The 21319-nt window shown below is 42.5% G+C and overlaps 1 protein-coding gene and 1 long non-coding RNA gene across 4 annotated transcripts in view; one reads left to right on the top strand and one right to left on the bottom strand.

The window, feature by feature from the left end:
* The window catches only part of LOC310834283, a 285003-nt gene that overhangs the window by 139988 nt on the left and 123696 nt on the right, over positions 1-21319 (bottom strand). The window lies entirely within an intron of this gene.
* On the top strand, positions 11493-19550 carry LOC310834438 (vomeronasal type-2 receptor 26-like; the record flags this gene model as incomplete). Its single annotated transcript, XM_083717925.1, has 4 exons — positions 11493-11783; positions 13200-14090; positions 15381-15507; positions 18181-19550. 4 exons carry the CDS (start codon positions 11493-11495, stop codon positions 19155-19157), a joined length of 2286 nt encoding a protein of 761 aa, XP_083574051.1. The 3' UTR covers positions 19158-19550.

Raw genomic sequence — 21319 nt, 5'->3', positions numbered from 1 at the left:
TCTAACTACATGCAATATTCCTTTGGTTCAGTGCCCCACCAGTGACCCTCTTCCCATTCTTCACAAATATTATCAGTCAGGAGACCTCATGATTGCTGACATCATGTCTCAGGTCTATACATTCATAAACAAGATAACATTCAAAGAACGTCCCTCTGCTAAACTCTTTGATGACCCGATGTAAGGAACTGTGTTTATTTAACAATATAATACATCCATATTAAATGTATTCATATTTTGCTGTTGGTGCAATAGGCTTTCCTTATAAGTAATTATTGTGCTTCTGCGTTTGATGAGCTTTTATCTGGGGCGGGGAAGTGGGGACCTGAGAGCTCAAGCCCATTTCTGCTAAGAGTGTCTACCATAGTCTTAAATTAATGTTCATGAAGCAAGTCCAGTTTACCACATTCCCAATTTTAATAGTAGCAACGGCAGATGTATTTATTTTCTCTTGTGCATCATTGAATTTGTCCAACCTGGATATAATTTGGGTGCAATTTGTAGGCGTGCTCACCTCCTCTAAGGAACAAGTTCTGTCATATTTCAGAATGATTGCTGCAGTGGTTCTCCTGCCTAAGCGGACTTGAGGGGGACACAATAGGAATTGTGGGGACAGGGGTGGAGGCTGAAAACAGATTATGCACTCTCAGGAAAGACTAAAGTGGGGGAAATCTCAGCCTGTCAGAAATGGCCTTGGTATCCCAAAGGTTGTGGTGGGGTGGGCAGATCACTCCACTGACTTGCAAAGGGGGAGGTGAGTGATGGAAATAGTAACCTGGATCCCCAGGAAAAATGATGTGAATTAAATCTTACCCTTCCAATGAGGACCCATTATCAAGGGAAGAAGGGCTGGGCTTTTTTCCCTCTCCATCCAGTTTTTTGGGATTTTGCCTCTTTTCCCCAGGAGAGTGACCTCTCCATTAACTGACACAGGGAAAGGCAACGTGGAAAGAGGATTATGTGATTCAAGGAAAGAGGGGTGTGGGGAAAATATTACCCTTTCAGCCAGGACATTGTTGTGGGGTGTTTCTGCCCCCCGCTGAATGGGGATACAAATGTTTCTCAATGGAAAAGAGATCTTTTCATAATGTGTATATGGTAAGAGGTAGTGGTAGAAAAGCAACAAATATTCACTTTAAGAAATAAAACAAGCATAGTTTTAAAAATAATACTGATCTGTGATTAATACCAGACCTGGCTGTCAAAACAGAAGAACAAATCCCCTCTTCAACTCAATCTCAGGCTGCTTCTCTTCTGATAAAAGTTGTTGCTTTAAGTTTCCAGGCACCTGAGTTCACTGAGGAACTGTCAGATCCAATTCAAGATGTCTTGTTAATATCATGCAAAATCAAGGATGTGAACACTTCACCTGAATAACCTGTACTGATATATCAGCATTTGTAGTTGTAGTAGTAATCAAACTTAGATTGTTCAAACAGAGATGCTCCTACCTGCAGGCCATAGGGCCCTGGGGGCAGTGGAACAAGGGAGTAACACATGGAATTTCAAAACCCCAACTTAGCATCTTATTGGGAGTGCTATGTCTATTGTAGACCACCCTGAATATGGAGTGAAAGGTGGTGAGAAGTATAATTGAAGCCTATTCTATGCATTTGAAATATTGCATGGAACTTCAGCAAGGCAAGAATCAGAAGAAAATTCTCTAGATTGAAATGTTTGAGGTATTTCATCATTATTTCAATAAATAATATGGGATTCTTATCTATATGTCCAGTTTTGTTTGTCAAGAGTATTCAAGCTCTAGTCTGTTCTCATCTGATGTATTTTTCTCTCACTAGATAGATAAGTAGATATGTAGACAATGTCCTTTTCTATAGAAGATGCAAAATGAACCCCTCATTGCAGGCTCATGACACAACTCTACCAGCACATTGTGGCTTTGGTTTTTGCTGTAAAGGAGATAAATGACAACCCACAGATCTTGCCCAATGTCACCCTGGGATTCCACATCTTGAACAGCCATTTCGTTGCAAGCTGGACCTATCATGGCTCCATGGAGCTGCTGTCTGGATGGGGCAGACTCACCCCTAACTATAAGTGTGGTGTTGAGAACAGTCCAGTAGCCATCATTGGGGGACCGAATTCTGACATCTGTCTCCACATGGCAATGGTCCTGAGTATCTACAAGATGCCACAGGTAAGAGAGCCATTGCAGAAGCCATTCACGTTTCTCCTGCACTGCATCCTTTCATGCTGTAGGTTGAGGGATTCACAGAGATGTGTGCATTGAGTGTGGCCATTTAAGATGCTATTCACACTTCTATTAGATTCTATCCCTTAAGGCCCCAGGTTGATATTGCAAAGTGTGAATGACTCACAATGAACAAAACTCATCCCTGCACATAATACACCAGAATACAAGGAACAACCATTCGGTCTTGAATTCTGCATGACATGTTTGATTTCTCAGTGCAAGGAAGGCTAATTCCCTGCTCTCCAATATTTAAGCATTCTAGCACAGAATCCATGATTGAGGTTCAGATGCAGTCCAGTCATCAAAAATCATCATTGCTTGAATTGGGCTCAATGGCCTTTACAAATGCATTTCAATTTTATTTTTTCCCAGTTTATGGTTCAAAGAGCTGTCCTATGGATTCTTCAACAGAAACTAGCTATATTTGCTCTTTATTCTGTGTTCACATGTCTGATACTGTTTGCTTATATGTTCTGATGGTGACATTCACATAGGAAATTTAAGGGAGAAGTGACCCCTGCTGTGCTTTTCCCTTTATTGAAAATATAGGGGAAGCAAAGACCTTAGACTCTATGCGTGTCTGAGCGGGGGCGGAAATGTATAAATTGAAGTATTTCAAGAAATCTAGCCACTCCATATAGGGCCCCAATATTCAACTTTTATGTGTGTGTGTTTTTTTTTTTAAATTAAATTTTCTCTGTGCAGTCTCATCTGCGTTCATTCACCATAAGAGGGTATATACAAACACCAAAGTGGATGGAATTTGCAAGCATAATTTTTACAATCATTTTCAGTTCATCTATGGCTCTTCTCCTATGCTGAGTAACCACATCCAAGAAGAGTTCTTTCACCGAATGTTCCCTGATGTGGCTCATCAGTATAATGGGATTCTCCAGCTACTGCTGCATTTCAGCTGGATGTGGATTGGGGTGGTGACTCTGAGTGATGACAACGGAGAGAGATTTGTACAAAACGTCCTTCCCATGTTTGCCGGAAGAGGTATTTGCTGTGATTATACAGAAACATTTCCCAAACTAACCTTTTCAGGTGAGTCTATGGAAATGGTGGAAGAAGGTTCTAAAACAATCAGTGTTATTATGGGCAGCACCGCCAATGTCGTGGTTGTGATTGGTGAAATTCAGACCATGATGGTATTGGGAATAATACCCAACTTGGCAGAAACAATGAATATGCCAGTGGACATCAAGGCAAAAGTCTGGATTATGACAGCCCAGATGGATTTTACATCGTTTTCCTTTCAAAGAAATTGGGACATACGCTTTCTCCATGGTGCCATTTCGTTTGCAGTTCATTCAGCTAATCATCTAGGATTCCAGAAATTTCTTCAGAAGAGAAACCCTGTCACAGAAAGGGAGGATGGCTTCATCAGAACTTTCTGGGAGGAGGCATTTCTTTGTTCTTTTGAAAAGAAAGACAATGATCTCTGCACTGGGACAGAGAAGCTTGAGACTCTTCTGGGGTCTGTCTTTGAAAGGAGCATGACTGCCCACAGCTACAGCATCTACAATGCAGTCTTGGCAGTGGCACATGCTTTACAAAACATGCATTTCTCCAGATTCAAACACAGTGTAATGATGGATGAACTAAGAGGGAATAGGCTGGATCCACAGCCATGGCAGGTAATGTCCCTCTATTGCTAATATAGAAGAGTTCGCCATCTTTCAGGGTGCAAAAATAGTTCCTTGACTGTTTAGAAAGCTCTTTTTCTTGTTGTTGTTTAGTCGTTTAGTCGTGTCCGACTCTTCGTGACCCCCTGGACCAGAGCATGCCAGTCACTCCTGTCTTCCACTGCCTCCCGCAGTTTGGTCAACCTCATGTTGGTAGCTTCGAGAACACTGTCCAACCTTCTCATCCTCTGTCGTCCCCTTCTCCTTGTGCCCTCAATCTTTCCCAACATCAGGGTCTTTTCCAAGGAGTCTTCTCTTCTCATGAGGTGGCCAAAGTATTGAAGCTTCAGCTTCAGGATCTGTCCTTCCAATGAGCACTCAGGGCTGATTTCCTTCAGAATGGATAGGTTGGATCTTCTTGCAGTCCATGGGTCTCTCAAGAGTCTCCTCCAGCACCTTATTTTTTTTTCTTTTTCTTCTTATCCTCATCTTTCAGCATAGATAGGACTGCTATCTGATAGGACTGCTATATCTTGCATTTTAAAACACTAGGGCCACATCTGCAACATTAAAGCCCTCTTGTTTCACTTTAAGAGCCATGGCTTCCACCAAGGAATCTTACAAATGGTAGTTTCTTAATGGTCTCCTCACAACTCTCAACTCCTTTAAGCAACTTCCCTTTCCATAATTCTTTGGGGGAAACCATGACTGTAACAAGAGTTCTTTAAATGTATGGTGTGGATGAGCTGTTAGAATTACTGTGAACAGAATCTGTGATCTCGACCTTGTGCAGAGTTGAAATGAATCTTCTCCACCTCTGCTACCTTCTGTGATATCTTCCAGAGAATAAAAGGCTAAAAAGTAAGCCCTACACAGTTCCAGAGTGGAGTCTCTTAGGCGGATGGATGTTATTTTCTATGCTTCCTTCTGGCAACCCCTGAAACCAAGCTGGTGCCAAACGTCCTGCTCTGCTTTCCTTTCGACCACATCAGCAAGACTGAGAAGGAGACTTGTCCTCTGGGCAGCCCAGGACTGACCCTGGGGAGGTCACTTCAGTGCTGCTAACACAGCGGGTTGACCTCACCCCTGGAGCCACACTCCATTGTTCTCAAGACAAACAGATGCCAACAATTGGAGGGACAGAATATCATTCTGTTATACATCTGTCTCTTTCTAATACCCTCACGGATTTCTTCTCTCTTCTCTTCACTAATTTAGCTCCACCACTTTCTGAGAGGCATCTCATTTAACAATAGTGCTGCGGAAGAGGTTTCATTTAGCCAGAAGGGGGATTTGGTAACTGAATTGGATATCATCAACTGGATCACATTCCCAAATGACTCCTTTTTCAGAGTTAAGGTCGGAATGATGAACCCTCAGGCTCCCCCAAGCAAGAGACTCTCCATTCATGATGATACCATCACGTGGCCCATCAGGTTCAACCAGGTAAGGTCCATTTCAGAGTGTCCCAAGACATTTCCTCAGTGCTAAAAAAAAGGGGGTTCACTATTCAAACTCTAAAACATCTATTCCAAGATGCAACTAGTTGTGATTTAACTCACCTCCTGAAGAAGACAGGGAACTGAAAACAGCACAGGCAGTGGGAAGCTTAAAATGGCAAAATGTGATATAGAAAGAAGTTGGATAGGTGGGCTTATTTATAATTGAATTTAAAAAAACCAAAAAAGTACAGAAGAACCTCATCACTGTTCTTCATTGTTACCCCAAACATTGCTGCAGCATAACATAACAATACCTTGTTTGGACCGCTGAGATTCTCAGATAATGTTCAAAGGAGCCACAGCTAAAAAACTTATATGGTTAGGAAGTGACAAAGCAAATTTCATCACCTAAAGTCTGAAACATATAATTGTGAGAAGAAAGCAAGACACACAGAACCAGGAAACTTTGGCAACTTATGTATTTATTCAATATAAAATCAATCAGTAAAAATAAATAAATGAAGAGCAGAAGCACCCCAGAACCTAAGGGTGAGGTGTGAGCCAAAGTTCTCAAAGGCCCCATAAAAGTGGGTTCAGGGTGTTTGTGGCCTGCTCAGTGTTCAGCATGGGACATTCAGTATCAGACAGTGGGAGGGCAATTGCTGTGAAGCAATCAACAGAAGGACCAAGGGCAGCAGCTCCTTGGGATGTGAATGGTCATCCTGATCTGATTGGCACTTCAGACTTCCTGCCAGTGTGGGAAACAGGGAAGTAAATTTGGCCCCATCTGAGGAACAGGTATGACATGTTTAAGTCAGAAATTACCATCTTCTTTCCTTTTTGGACAGGCACAACCCCTTTCTCTGTGCAATGAGAATTGCCAATTGGGCTACAGTCGGACCAAGAAGGAAGGGAAGCTACCTTGCTGCTATGACTGCATCCCGTGCCCAGAAGGGAAGATTTCAGATCAGAAGGGTCGGAGATTTTTTATTTATTTTTGGGGTATACTAGTTATAAGAATTGTCAAGAATGATCCAGTACATGAAAATTAAAATAAGTAGAGAAGGATGGTAAGAGAATGGTATCCAATGATGCTAGTAAGATACACCTGTTTTGGAGCATAGTCTCAAATGCTCATGGAAGGCAGAGGTAAGGATTTCAGCATAGCAGGAGATGATGGAAACAGGGATATGATTGGTGATATCCAGGTGATGAACTTCTCTTCTTTCAGTTGTAGTGAAGACCTGCATTGCTCTGGAATCCTAAGTAAATACAGCCCTCTTGTATATAGAAATTATTGGGCCAAATAGCTATATATATTTTCCAGTACTGATCCAGCAGCCATCATTCAAGGTTTTCTGGCCATTTGCCTTGATTTCTTCTGGGCACAAAACGCTTCACAAGTACAGTATAGCATTTTTCTTTTTTCTTTTTCAGACATGGACGACTGTTTTGAATGCTCTGAAGATCAGTATCCAAACAGTGACAAGGATGGATGCCTTCCAAAAGATAAAACATTCTTGTCTTATGGAGAACCGTTGGGGATCTGTCTGGCCACTTTTGCTGTCTGTTCTTCTTCCATCACAGCTGCAGTGCTTGGAATATTTGTGAAACACAAGGCGACTCCCTTAGTCAAAGCCAACAACAGGAACCTGACCTACGCTCTCCTCCTCTCCCTCCTCCTCTCCTTCCTTTGTGCTTTGCTCTTCATTGGTCAACCTAACAAGCTGACATGCATCCTACGGCAAACTGCTTTTGGCATGATCTTCTCAGTTGCCATTTCGTGCATATTGTCCAAAACCGCCATTGTGGTTCTGGCTTTCATGGCTACCAAGCCAGGGTCCCGAATGAGGAAGTGGCTGGGGAAACAACTGGCCACCTCCATTGTTCTTTCCTGCTCCCTTATTCAAGCCACAATCTGTAGCATATGGCTGGCAACCTCTCCCCCATTCCCAGACGCTGACATGCACTCAATGACTGAAGAAATAATACTAGAATGTAATGAAGGCTCCACTCTTATGTTTTATTGTGTCCTGGGATTCATGGGTTGGCTGGCCATTGTGAGCTTCACGGTGGCTTTCCTAGCTAGAAAGTTGCCTGATAGTTTCAATGAAGCCAAATTCATCACTTTCAGCATGTTGGTGTTTTGCAGTGTGTGGTTGTCCTTTATTCCAACCTACTTGAGCACCAAGGGCAAATATATGGCGGCTGTGGAGATCTTCTCCATCTTGGCCTCCAGTTTTGGGTTACTGGGTTGCATCTTTTCCCCCAAATGCTATGTCATTTTACTGAGGCCTAAGCTGAACAGCAGGGAGCAGCTAATTAGAATAAAGAATTAAGAACTGACAAGAGTGACTCACTGATCCAGGCAATTCTTTGTCACTGGAAATACTTCTTTCCAGATCATTGTCAGTTGGATATGTATTAATTGAAAACATGAAGTTAATATAAACTGAGTCCCATATTTTCTGAACTTTGGTCCTGGTTCATCATATCTCAATCAACCATGATTTATCCACACGCATGGCATCTCATTCGTTTCCACTACTCTCCATGATCTTGACAATCCTGTGAAACTGTGAAACCAGAAGGGGCATTTTGTGAGGTTTTTAACTGGCATATAATTTCGCATCTACACATCCAATATTCCACATCATAATATAAAATCCCCTTTGCCTGCTGATAATAGTTGTTCAATAGTCCTGTTAGATTTACTTGAGTAGATTGGGAAGAGTGATAAGGGATGCAAACTCATCCATTGGATACATTTTGACCCTGCCTTAATATATTAAAATTAATTCAGAATTTTTTCAAATATGCATGGGAACAGATATATTTAACTCATAATAAATATCTTGCCATCCCAATCAGGAGAATCTTGCTGAGATCTGAACAAAAAGCAACTTCTTTTCTTTTGTAGAGTACTACAGTACATGAGTTCATCTAAGCACCAAAGGAAAAAACGTGGTGGCTGTGGAGATCTTCTCCATCTTGGCCTCCAGTGCTGGGATACTGAGCTGTATCTTATCCCCTAAATGTTTCTTAATTATCTTGTGGCCAGAACTGAATAATAAGAAGCAAGACAAGATCGAATCATGTAGTACCTCTGGAGTAGAAACCCAGTCCTTCAGAATGAGTGAGATCTCTTCCAGAACAGGCTGCCTATCTCATTCCTGGACACAGGAACAAGCAAACCACAGCTACTTCTGTCTTCTCAGTTTTTTGGCTTCCGCCTATTGGCTTTCATTGAGCCCATTATGATACTCGCAGACACTGAGGGATTTTTCTGTACACAACACCCTTCCTAACCCTGATGAGACCTCTCTGCCCTTTTTTATTCATTTTCATTTGTGGCCCTAGTGAAACAGTGCTGGTGGAGAGTTTTCCATATACATCAAGAAGAATGCCATGCATAGAACGGCTCAGAAATTGCTGCAATGACGTGTGGTATCTGAAGGGGAGCTGCATTCCCTATGGGTTGTACACAACTAAGTTTGATTCGGAGTGACTCCATTGAAAACAATGAACCTATGTTGATCATATTCACCATCTAAAATAGGTCTAGTGGGGCTAGCAGTGGGTCCAAGCCCATTCTCCCCACATGTGGACATAGTTTGGAATAGTCTCCCTGTTCCCAAAACCCACAAAGAAGTGCTGCACAGCATAGGTTGTCCATTCAATATTGCAGGGGGCACAGAATGCAGGGGATTGAATTAGCAGAGAAAGCATTAATTTTTGCAAATAAGTGATTAAAAATGAATTATTTTATTATTATTTTTCTCACATAGAATATTCCTCACTAAGAATTATTATTTTTATATTGATGTTTAATGTTTTGTCCTAAGGGCGGGGGGATGAATTGTAGCACTGGCATTTTTATCCCAAGCATGCTCTGCTTCCTCATAGATTCAATATTTGGAGTCATTGTAGCTCAGCCTAAATCCCCCTAAATCTAGCATGCTGGTGCAGCTAGACGGGATCAGGCAGATCTGCTGAATTGTGAAATTCTGAGACCTTAGAGAGTAATTCTTTCTAACAGTGTGAGCTGTTTCATAAGGGGACAGGTGGTCTTGCATGCTAGTAGAACCCCCTTCATTAAAAGTTTCTAAGCAGATGATGGATAGCCAGCTTTGCAGGACTGTGTGGCAGAGTTGGACTAGATTATCTTTTAGGTAAAATTCCATGATCTGACAAATATTTTTCTGGCAGGAGTTTTGCTCCTGTTGATGCATAACAGTATCCAAAAACACTGCAGAATCATTATCTACTCTGCAATTATCAAAATGTCTATAATCTGCCCAGAGTGCCAGTAGCCTTCTAGAAGTCAGTACGAAAAGGTATTGATAAAAAGACTGAAATGATGATAAGGAAACCCAAGGTTCCGCAGACAGCTAAGATTAGGGGGAAGAGAGAGGCAGGTCTCTATCATTTGGATAATTCCTCTACCCACCCCCATGTATAGGGCAAGTCTGAATTTTGTGTTTTCAATTAGAATCGAAGACTCACCTCTGAAAAACTGCTGAGCTTAATGGTTAGGCAAAGGTAATAAGTCCATGTGAGAATTACATTCCCAGAGTCTTCAGCAATCTAAACCATCTTTCAATCAGGGCAGTGGCTTGTTTTATACACACAGAGAAAGGAATTTGCACATGTATTGGGATGTTGCTGCTTCTGATTCTGCTGCTTCCGAACATGGTGTGCTATGTGCATGCTGCTAAGTGCACCAGAAATAATCCCGAAGATGTTCCACATGAGTGGCACCAGTCGGGTGATTTCCTCATCAGTGGGATAGTGTCTCAGCTGTCAAATCCTGTGTTCTCCAAAGTTTCCTTCAACCAATACCCTCCTCAACACTCCCTGATTAAGTTCCCACTGTAAGCAAATGTTTTTATTTTTAATTGAGAAGTTCTGTATATCTGCATGAATAATTGCTTTTTTAATTTGGTTTTTAAAAGAAATATTAAAGGTTGAGAAAAGGACATTCTCCAACATATGCGTAATTAGGCTGTGCTTGTACTGGTAATTGGACATTTGGAAATATTAGCCTTATATTATCTATTTGCTCTCTATTCTGGCTCTGGTACATAGGTGCTCAGTCTGCCTATTTTAGAAGGGGACTGTGAGGAAGCTTTCCATTGCACCAGTATTTCCACCCATTCAAACATATTTGTCCACATAATTTTGGAGAGATGACAAATTGGAGCCACATCTCATGTTTCAAGAAAGAGGATGATAGAAAGCTGCCTTAAATTGAGTCAAACCAATGGTCAATCTATTAATTATTCTCTGTAGCCAAATGAAATTTGAAAGAAGAAACATAGCAGGTGAATGACCCCCAGCCCTCAAGAATACTGCTGCAATTCTATATACATTACCTGAGCATAAGCTTTGCTGTAAATAGCGGGACTTATGTATGAGTAAACATGCATAGGATTGGGCAGTGATTGGGAGGTTTCAGAATGAGTGACTGGTATGTGTGGGAGTGGGAGATCAGGAAAGGAAAAGTCGATGGAGGGAGGGAGGGAGGAAGAAGGGGACTGTCCTTACCTGTCACAGTCCCTTCTGTCTCCTTCACCCACTAAATACCTCTCAGGACATTCCATCCTACCCTGTTAAATGCTTTTTAGCCTTCTTACTTTTCTATACCTGCCCAAAGTACAGGAAGGGGAATGAAAATATCACATATCATGGAGAAGAAAGAAGACAGTCTCAGAAAGTCTCAGCCCCCCCCCAGGGGAGAAGCTGCTGCAGACTCCACAACTGGCTTTCCTGAATAGGGGAGACGTGGACTGGTTTCATCCTGCACAGCATTTGATAGGAATGGGTGTGAGGCCCTCAGCCCAAAGTTCTTACTTCACTCATTGGCAGGGACTTAGTGCATCCAAGCTAGGCTAGCTCATTGCACAGAAATTGTGGTGGAAGCACAAGTCTAAAACCACTGAGAGCCAGTGTGGTGTAGTGGCGAGTGTCTGACTGGGACATGGGAGGCCAAGGTTAGAATCTCCACTGGGTGACCTTGGGCCAGTGCCTGCCTCTCAGCCTAACCTACATCCCTGGGCTGTTGTAGGGATTAACTGGAGAAGGGATTTTGAGCTCTTGGGGGGGGGGGGTGAGATATAGGTTGTTGTGGCTATAAGACCATGAGACAATCTTTTGAAGCACAAGCCTTGATTCCACCATGAAACAGCAAGTCCCTTTATCTGCAGCATGGTGACCAAGTTCTACCAACACATCCTTGCCCTGGTGTTTGCTGTTGATGAGATCAATGAGAATCCCAGGATCTTGCCCAATGTCACCCTCGGGTTCCACATCTACGACAGCTATACTGATTCAAGGAGGACTTACCGCACCACTTTGGACTTGCTCTTTAAATCACACCAGTTTGTCCCTAACTACCAATGTGGCACCCAGGAAAATGTAATAGGAGTAATTGGAGGACTTAGTTCTGATACTTCGTCCTGCATGGCAGATATCTTGGGTCTTTTCAAGATTCCACAGGTAGGATCTGAGTACTGGAGCTCAGGGGCTTTCCTCTCACCCCCCCCCCATAATTCACTCTTCTACTCTTTCCAGCAGTAATTTGATGAAGTGTAAAGATAGAACGATGTGATGGGAAGAAGAATGAACTGAAATTTGCATTCATCACTATCCAAAGATGTGCATGAGAGGTGTGTAGGTCTAAAATGATTTGTGTTTCGTTCGTAGAGAGGAGAATTGTTTGAGGTGTGATAGAAGGAGAGGGGCTGTTCACCTTGGGGAATTGCAGCAGCACCATCTCAAGAACCCTAGAACCCCAAAGCCAGAAGAACACCCCTTCTCTCTGCCTTTCCTCCGCGTACACTCATTCCTTTGAAGTCTACTGGAAAGCAGATTGTAGTCAAACCACTTGTAAATGACTTCAAAGAGGGTGGCTCATAGTGTCTATAAGCTGATGCTCCCCCCAACCCCCCCAACAACAGGAATTTTCTCCTTAGCTCAGAATGAAAGGAACGGGTTTCAATATAAATCTCAGAATAAGAATAAGAATAAATTTTATTTATACCCTGCCCTCCTCAGCCAAGCCTCCCTTAGGGCGACTAACACCATGTATAAAAACAATTGATTGAAATACAACTTAAAAACAAGATTAAAATACAACATTAAAATGCAGTCTCATTTCAGTAGGAACTCAAATAAATAACTTTTTTGGGGGATGAAAACGTCAAGTCTTCACCAAGGCCAACTATCCAGACTGGTACTACGTGGGCCAGAAAAAAGCCAGGGAAGTCCCCAAATAGGAGTTCCATCACAGAAGGAGAAAGGAAAAAGGATAGAGGGGGAGGGGATCAAGTTGATTCCAAGGCAAAGGCCAGGCGGAACAACTCTTACAGAGTCTTAAAGGCTCTGGGGAAAGAAATCAGATCCCGCGGGGCCCTGGTCTCATGAGACAGAGCATTCCACCAGGCTGGAGCCAGTGTTGAAAAAGCCCTGGCTCTGGTTGATGCTAATCTGACTTCTTTAGGGCCCGGGACCTCTAGGGTGTTGCTATTTAGAGTGTATGTTGACCAAAATTGTCAAGAGTGTCAGGAATGTCTACATTAAGAGGGTTGTGTAGTTTTCTTAGTGTGAGTAAAAGGTGGAGGAACCTGTCCGAACAGAAGGAAATTGGGCATAGAATCATAGAATCTTAGAGTTTGAAGGGACCCCAAGGGTCATCCAGTCCAACTCCCTGCAATACAGAAATCTCAGCTGAAGCATCCATGACAGATGGCCACCCAACCTCTGCTTAAAACCCTCCAGGGAAGGAGAGTCCACCACCTTTTGTGGAAGTCTGTTCCACTGCTGTATAGAATGCCACTGCCTGTATAGAATTGCACTAATTTGAAATCTGGGGAAATAATTATCTCCTCTTCCAACTCTTACTTTTTTTTAAAGATTTCATATGGCTCATTTGAGCCAGCAGTGAAGAATCAAATCAAGTTCCCTTCCTTTTACCGCATGGTACCCAGTGAAGCCCTGCAATACCGAGGAATTATTCAGTTGCTTCTGCACTTCAAGTGGAAATGGGTTGGGCTCTATGCTATAGATAATGAAGGTGGAGACCGATTCCTACAGACCATGGAGGAAATGCTTTTGCAGAATGGAATCTGTTCAGCATTCACAGAAAGAGCTCAAACGCACCTGCGCCTCTCTGACAGCATACAGGAGATGCTCTACCACAAACAAAGTACTTTGCCAGTATTCATGCAGAGCAACGCCAATGCAGTTGTTATATATGGAGAAAGTGCCTCTATTACATGGTTGGGAGCAGTTATAGGGGGAATCAAGATAAGTCAAATACTATTTCTGCAAAATAAGAGGCTCTCTACAGCAAAAGTGTGGATTACAACAGCCCAAATAGATTTCACATTATACCCCATTCAGACGATTACTGATATGGACAGGCATATGTTCCATGGCGCTATCTCCTTCACAATTCACTCAAAGGAAATAGAAGACTTCCCAAAGTTTCTTCAGCTTGTAAATCCTTCATGGGAAAATGAAGATGGATTTATCAAATATTTCTGGGAGCAAGCATTCAGTTGCTCATTATCCAACTCATCAGCTGTGTCTGCATTCATCTACGGCAGATGTACTGGAGAGGAGATGCTAGAGAGCCTTCCTGCCCCTTATTTTGAAATGAGCATGACTGGCCACAGCTACAGCATTTATAACGCCGCCTATGCTTTGGCCCATGCCTTGCATATCTTGCAGTCAGCTGGGCTGAAAGGCAGTGCAAGGGAGTCCAGCAACAGAATGGTTCCTCAGAATGTGGGGCCCTGGCAGGTAATGTTTCCTCATCTCCAATGTCAACTGTCCTTATATAGGTTCTGGACAATTTCCTGGATCCAATATCCATGGTGTGACCAACCAGGTTCCTGATCTACAGGATATTTCTATCAAGCTTTTATTTTCTCAGTTTTCCTAAGTCTTCTTCGAAATACTGATCCCATATAACCATGATTTTCCAGATTTATTTCTACGCCATGTATCATTTTGCAAGTACTCTGCAGCACCCACCACAGTTGAATTTTATACCCTTTCATGATTTGTTACTCCCTTGCTGCTTCTGCAAGTAGATTACTATCCATGATGAATTGTAATGACTTGTAGCCATATAGGAAAATGACCTTCAGCTCCTCGTTCTCTTTCCACCCAGCTCCACTCAATCCTTCACAAGATCTCATTCAACAACACTGTTGGAGATGAAATTGCACTGGATGAGCATGGAGAATTAGCAGCCGGATTTGACATTACAAACTTGGTCACGTTCCCAAATAAATCGTATGTCAGAGTCCAAGTAGGGAGGCTGGATCCTCCTGGCAAAGAGCTCACCATTGATGAGGACAGAATTGAATGGCACCGAGGCTTGACTCAGGTGAGGAGACAATATACAGCCTTGTTGTACTCCTTTCCCAATTTTGAACCAATCAGTTAAAAATGTTTTTGGATTACAACCAATTTTTTGGGGGGGGGAGGCCCCATTGGCGAAAGCACACCTTGGGTTACAACCTGTTTTGGTTTACAACTGGACCTCCGCAACGGATTATGGTTGTAAACCAAGGTATCACTGTAATACAAATAGGATAAAATGTTTTATTAGAGGGTAAATTGATATATGGAGGTTGAGTATTTCACCGAAGGCAAGGCATCATTTTATAAACTACTTTTTCCTATACACACATAACTGATTCTTAAATAAACCATTATGATGAAAAATGCAATATTTAGAGGCATTAAGTCAGCACATCTTTAACCAAAGAGAGTCCTTGGCTTTCAGATAATGCATAATACTGACTGTTTTGTGACTGTGTGAAATCCCTGAGGCAAATCTCTAGTTAGTGATGCAAGATTGAATGTTAAACCATTTGATTCACTGATCAGGCTAAGTATGCAAATTTGAATCTGTCTTTGTATGATACTTAACAGGGCAGATATTCCTACTACTTATTGTATATCTGTGTACTTACAGCTTTTGCATTCTGTTTCACTTGCCCTCCTGTTTTCTGGTCGATTATCTGATAGAATATGAAAAAAGATGAATTCAAGCTAAACCGTTCCTATACATTTGGGCAGGTGCCACCTCTTTCAGTATGTAATGACTTCTGCCGCCCTGGTTATGGGAAGAAAAAGGAGGAGGGGAAAACCTTTTGCTGCTATGCTTGTGCTCCTTGTCCTGATGGGATGATCTCAAATGAGAAGGGTAGGATATGCTATGTCGTAAAAGATCAAGCGATGCATTTTATCGAAGTAAAATGTGGGCAACTCTTTTGCAAGTTCATTCTCATTAACATAGTGGCCATTTTGAAATTATGGCATTATGCATGGATCCCCACTTTTACATAGACACAACAATCTAATTGATATTTTGTTATAATCATACCAAGGAATATATCAACAGCTCAGTGAATGATACATTAAGTTCTCAGATATCTCTGATAGCGCAGGCATTGGACTCATGATCTTGAATGCATGAATGGAACTTTGAGTAGCTGTAATTGTGGAACAAAGGCTAAAGATGATGTTTGAAGTCATATTCGAAAATGAAGAGCTTGAGAGATTTCTGGGGTTTCCAATGAACAACTATTTTGTAAACATCTCTGGAGGCATCTACAACGGTTTAACCTGAACGTAAAACGAAACTCCCACCTTCTAGTACCAGTGCCCTGTCAGAACAATGAAGTGGAGGTTTGGTCTTCCTTCTCTGTCTCATCCAGTCAACCATCCCTGCACCAGAGATCATGGCTAGTTTTACCCTTCATAGCCCTCACATTGATATGACAGGGAAGGCCTACCTAATCACTCTCTAAGTCTCTTAGTTTTCTGTAGGTGAGTTAGGCATGCAACATCATGCATACACTGAGAGTTTTTGGAAAAGATTTTGAGCACCACAATGTAGGTAGGAGTATAGGAATATGAACTGATTGCCATACCCATTGGAGGAAAGATGGGAACTTGTTATGTGTACAAGAACAGGAAGGACATAATACATTGACAAGAAAAGGAAGTACAGTGGTGCTTCGCAAGACGAAATTAATTCGTTCCGCAAGTTTTTTCTTCTTGCGAGTTTTTCGTCTTGCGAAGCACAGTTTCCCATAGGAATGCATTGAAAATCAATCAATGTGTTCCTATGGAGACCGTCCGGGGACAGAGGGGAAGGCCTTCCCCTCTGTCCCCGGACCTGTTTTAAAGCAAGGGAAGGGGCAGCGGGGAGAATCGTGCGCGCCTTCCCCTCTGTCCCTGGAGATTGCAGGGCTGGCAATGGGGAGAAGCGATCTTCTCCCCGCCGCCCCTTGCTTCAAAAGAGGTCCGGGGACAGCGGGGAAGACGCGCTGCGCTTCCCTGCTATCCCCGGAGCTTGCGGGGTAAGCTTCGTTTTGCGAAGCAAGCCCATAGGGAGATGCGTCTTGCGAAGCGGCTAAAAAACCGAAAAACTCCTTTGTCTAGCGAGTTTTTCGTCTTCCGAGGCGTTCGTCTTGCGGGGCACCACTGTATACTATGGGATATAAGAGGAGAATCATATTCAACTAAATCATTGTGGTAGTGGAAGCAATGATTGCCACAAGTGCAAGGAAACTTCCCCCTCTTCTGTCCCCATTTGCCCCCTGAACTCTCCCAAAAAACTGATCTGGAGGTCTGGATCCCCCTTGAACAGTGTGCAGGGAAAGCAGAGGGAGATTAATCTGTTGGACAAGAAGTCATGCTTGCAGTGATGGAATGATCTTCTGAACACTATATTGAAAACAACCCAGAATATTTAGGTCCAAAAGAAAAAAAAAGGAAACAACAAGAAGAAATACATGGCTACTTGAAATCAAAATGTGGGCTTGTAATATTTTAAGGCTTGGGAGGAGATACTTCTTCAGCCCAAATTCAACCTTTTAGGAAAACAGGCTACTGTTGGGTAGGGACAGAGACAGTAGTCAAATGGTTATGATCTATGCACCGTGCGTTAATTTCAGGCCATATTAAATGCCTAGCTTTGCACACAAACTATGCCAGGCACCTGTCAATTGGCCAACTACACAAGAAAGAGGCAGCATCACAGTTTGACAACACATTCCAGCCACACAAAAGGACTGGGCAAGGAGCATGGCCTGGACAGAGTCCCAAGGTCAAGAAAGGGATGGGGAATCACATTTCAACCCCAGGCATACTGTTCCCAATGCTTATCTTAAGCCTTACTATTTCAACATAATATTAAGACACATTTTGAATTAAAATATTATTAGAAATTAGATTAATTATCAACAATTTTTTTATTTTTACCTCCAATTCATATTTAGTTTATGTTCTATGCATTTTGAATCTGGTGTTATTTCTATTTGCATCCTGTGATCTCTTTTTCTGTGCAGCAAAAAATGACCCTTAGTCAGACTTTCTTCTTGTCCCTAAATAAACACTGATTGCAAAATCACTTCCTTCCCGACCGTAATTTGAGTCTGGGGCATACAGCACATACTTCAGTTATTTCCATGTCTACTTAAATTTTTCTTTATTAAGGATAATAAAAAATAATTTTCAGATACTTTGAAAGCAAAGTGTGTTTTGTACATCTTATTAAAACTACAAAAGTCAGACTAGATGGCCATGAAATAAAAACATCAGAGATAAATCAGACTGTTGGGGTTTTTTTAAATGAAAATGAGGCAGTTTGTGGAGAGTTCAGTGTGACAGTCCCAATACACTTTTCTTTGTTGACTCCTACAATTTTGAACTACTGCCAGAATGGTTGTATCATTTCACTTAACAGTGCTTTTTATTTTAAGACTAACTTTGTTGAACACCAGAAGAAAACTATATTTCAAACCAGATATGATTCATGACATTTCTACTTGATGCACTTTGGGCAGAAGAATTTGAAACACTCCATGAGTAAAAACACAAGGTAGGCTTCTGTTCTTGAGCATGAATCATTCTGGTTCTTACATTATCATGCATTCTTTTTCAGATGAAGAAACATGTGTCAGTTGTCCGGAAGACCAATATCCAAACGGAGGCCAGGATCAATGCATTCCTAAGATGCCAAACTTCCTGGCATTTGGTGACACTTTGGCCATTGTTTCAACTTCCTCTGCACTATTGTTGTCTCTGCTCACAGCTGTGGTGCTCGGCATCTTCATTAAGCACCGGGACACTGCCATAGTCAAAGCCAACAACAGAAGTCTCACCTACATTCTCCTCATCTCCCTCCTCTTCTGCTTCCTCTGCTCCTTGATGTTCATTGGAAAACCTAATAAGGTGACTTGCCTTCTCCGACAAACTGCTTTTGGTATCATCTTCTGTGTGTCCATCTCTAGTATCCTGGCCAAAACTGCATCTGTGCTTTTAGCCTTCATGGCCACCAAACCAGGATCTAAGATGAGGAAATGGGTGGGGAAACGATTGGCTTATTCCATCATTCTGTCCTGCTCAAACATCCAAGTGGGGATCTGTGCTCTCTGGCTGGCGATGTTTCCCCCCTTTCCAGATAGAGATACACATACAATGATGGATCAAATTGTACTCTTATGTAATGAAGGGTCAGTCACTATGTTCTACTGTGTCTTGGGGTTTATGGGCTTCCTGGCCATTGTTTGTTTCACTGTAGCTTTCGTAGCCAGGAAGTTACCTGACAGCTTTAATGAAGCCAAGTTCATCACCTTCAGCATGTTGGTCTTCTGCAGTGTTTGGCTGACCTTCATTCCAACTTACCTGAGCACAAGAGGAAAAGACATGGTGGTGGTGGAGATCTTCTCCATACTGGCTTCCAGTGCTGGGTTACTGGGCTGCATCTTTACCCCTAAATGCTACATCATTGTGGTGAGACCTGAACTGAACAAGAAAGAACATCTAATAGTTAAAAAGAAATAAATGAGATAAAGTACACATAAATTTATCCCCTCCCACAACAGATATCCCTCTCCCCTCCCTATATATAATGGTTAAACTGGGAAACATTATTCCTGAGCTGTAAGTGTGAATCCTAGTGATGTATGGAAGTGAGAGCTGGACCATAAAGAAGGCTGATCGCCGAAGACTTGATGCTTTTGAATTATGGTGCTGGAGGAGACTCTTGAGAGTCCCATGAACTGCAAGAAGATCAAACCTATCCATTCTTAAGGATATCAGCCCTGAGTGCTCACTGGAAGGACAGATCGTGAAGCTGAGGCTCCAATACTTTGGCCACCTCATGAGAAGAGAAGACTCTCTGGAAAAGATCCTGATGTTGGGAAAGATGGAGGGCACAAGTAGAAGGGGACGACAGAGGACGAGATGGTTGGATGGTGTTCTCGAAGCTACCAGCATGAGTTTGACCAAACTGCGGGAGGCAGTGGAAGACAGGAGTGCCTGGCATGCTCTGGTCCAGGGGGTCACGAAGAGTCGGACATGACTAAACAACTAAACAACAACAAGTGTGAATCCGGTGGTTGCCAGTGTTGAGTGATGTGCCCTTCAATATGCAATAAAAAGATACAATGCCTCTTTGAAATCATCCTCATCTCTCTTTCCAGCTAAAGCCTGAGCTTCTTTGGACATTGACTCTTATAGAACATTACAGGTTGCCAGATTCCTGATTTCAGTTCTTTCATATAAAAGACTTCATGGAATGCTGCATGACTACTAAAAATCTAGTAAACTCTATGCACCATCTTTATCTTCAAGGTCATAATACGGTACATCTGAATAGTGTGATGGAGATTCTGCGTTGAAATATTTTAGTTGATATTTTAGATTGTAAAATGCTATTTTTATCTATTGATTTGTTTTACCTTGTAGGCTTATAGCCAAATAAAGTATTATCTATCTATCTATCTATCTATCTATCTATCTATCTATCTATCTTTGGTCAATTTTTCTGAAAGTCTTATGATTCACACTTTCTGTTACCACATTGACATTTGCAAGTGTTCACACATTGCACAGACACATTGAAAAAAACTAAAAATAATGACCAAACAGAAACCCTTTTAGAAATAGGATATATATTGGCCACTTACCAGTTGTCAGGAGTGTGTGCAGGAGGCGGGCCTTGTGACTGATAGGGCTTCCCAGGATTGGGGCCTTCCTGAGTTTGCCGCACAGGTGAGGCTTGACAGAAGACTCATAGCACCTGGGGGCAAGGGCTGAGAGGGGTATATAAGACCAGCATTTCCCTCTGGCTCTTTGCCACAGCAACACGCTACTCACCTAGCTGTGCTTTGGCTTCCTGACTCCTGGTTTCCTGACCCTTGGACTCTTGGCTTCCTGACCCCTGGACCGCTGACCCTGAACTGCTGATTCCTGCTTCCCAACCTCTACCCAGGTCCCAACGTACCAAGCCAGGACTCCGACTGCCTGTAACCCAGACCATGACACCAGTTCTCAGGTGCTGAGGCTGATCTGAAAAGTTGTCCGTGATTGCTCAGCTGGAAATACACCAGTGCAAGTTCTTCATCCTGATTCATCCAGAGCTCATCTTGGATAATTTAAAGTAGATTAATTTATGCTGGTGTAAATAAAACAAAATAAACAAATAAACCCCATTAGTGCTCTGGGGGTGAGGCGAACATGGCAGGGCAACATGGGTTTCTGGGGTTTTTCCTGTCGTCATTCTGTCTCTCACAGCGACAATAAACCTACCATTAAAATTATGTACTGGTCATTTCTTCATCAGGGGGCAAATGGGCAAATTTAGCAGGGGGTCAAATATCCCCCCCCCCGTATATATAATATACATATATGCAGGGCATTGTTTCTAGGAAAAAAAGGTGCTGGAACTTGTTGACTTTTTTTGGGAGCATCAACCAACCCAAGTTGTTGAACTCTTTTTGAAGGGGAAAACTTATCTTCTTCACCTGACTGCCTTCCACCTCCGCCCTGCCCCCCCATTGCTATGCTGCCCACTGTCTCCGCCACACAGCCCTGACCGCCATGCTACCCTCCTCCTCCATCCCGCAGCCCTGAGCGTCGTGCTTGTGACTGGCACTGCAATACTACAGAGGTGCCAGAACTCACCAAAGAGATGCTGGAACTCAGTTTCGGTGAGTTCCGGC

Source organism: Podarcis gaigeae (assembly GCF_964106915.1).
Source record: "Podarcis gaigeae genome assembly, chromosome: 16".
Classification (NCBI taxonomy): domain Eukaryota; kingdom Metazoa; phylum Chordata; class Lepidosauria; order Squamata; family Lacertidae; genus Podarcis; species Podarcis gaigeae.
Note: the sequence above shows the minus strand (reverse complement) of the source record. Positions and strands in the feature narration are given on the sequence as shown.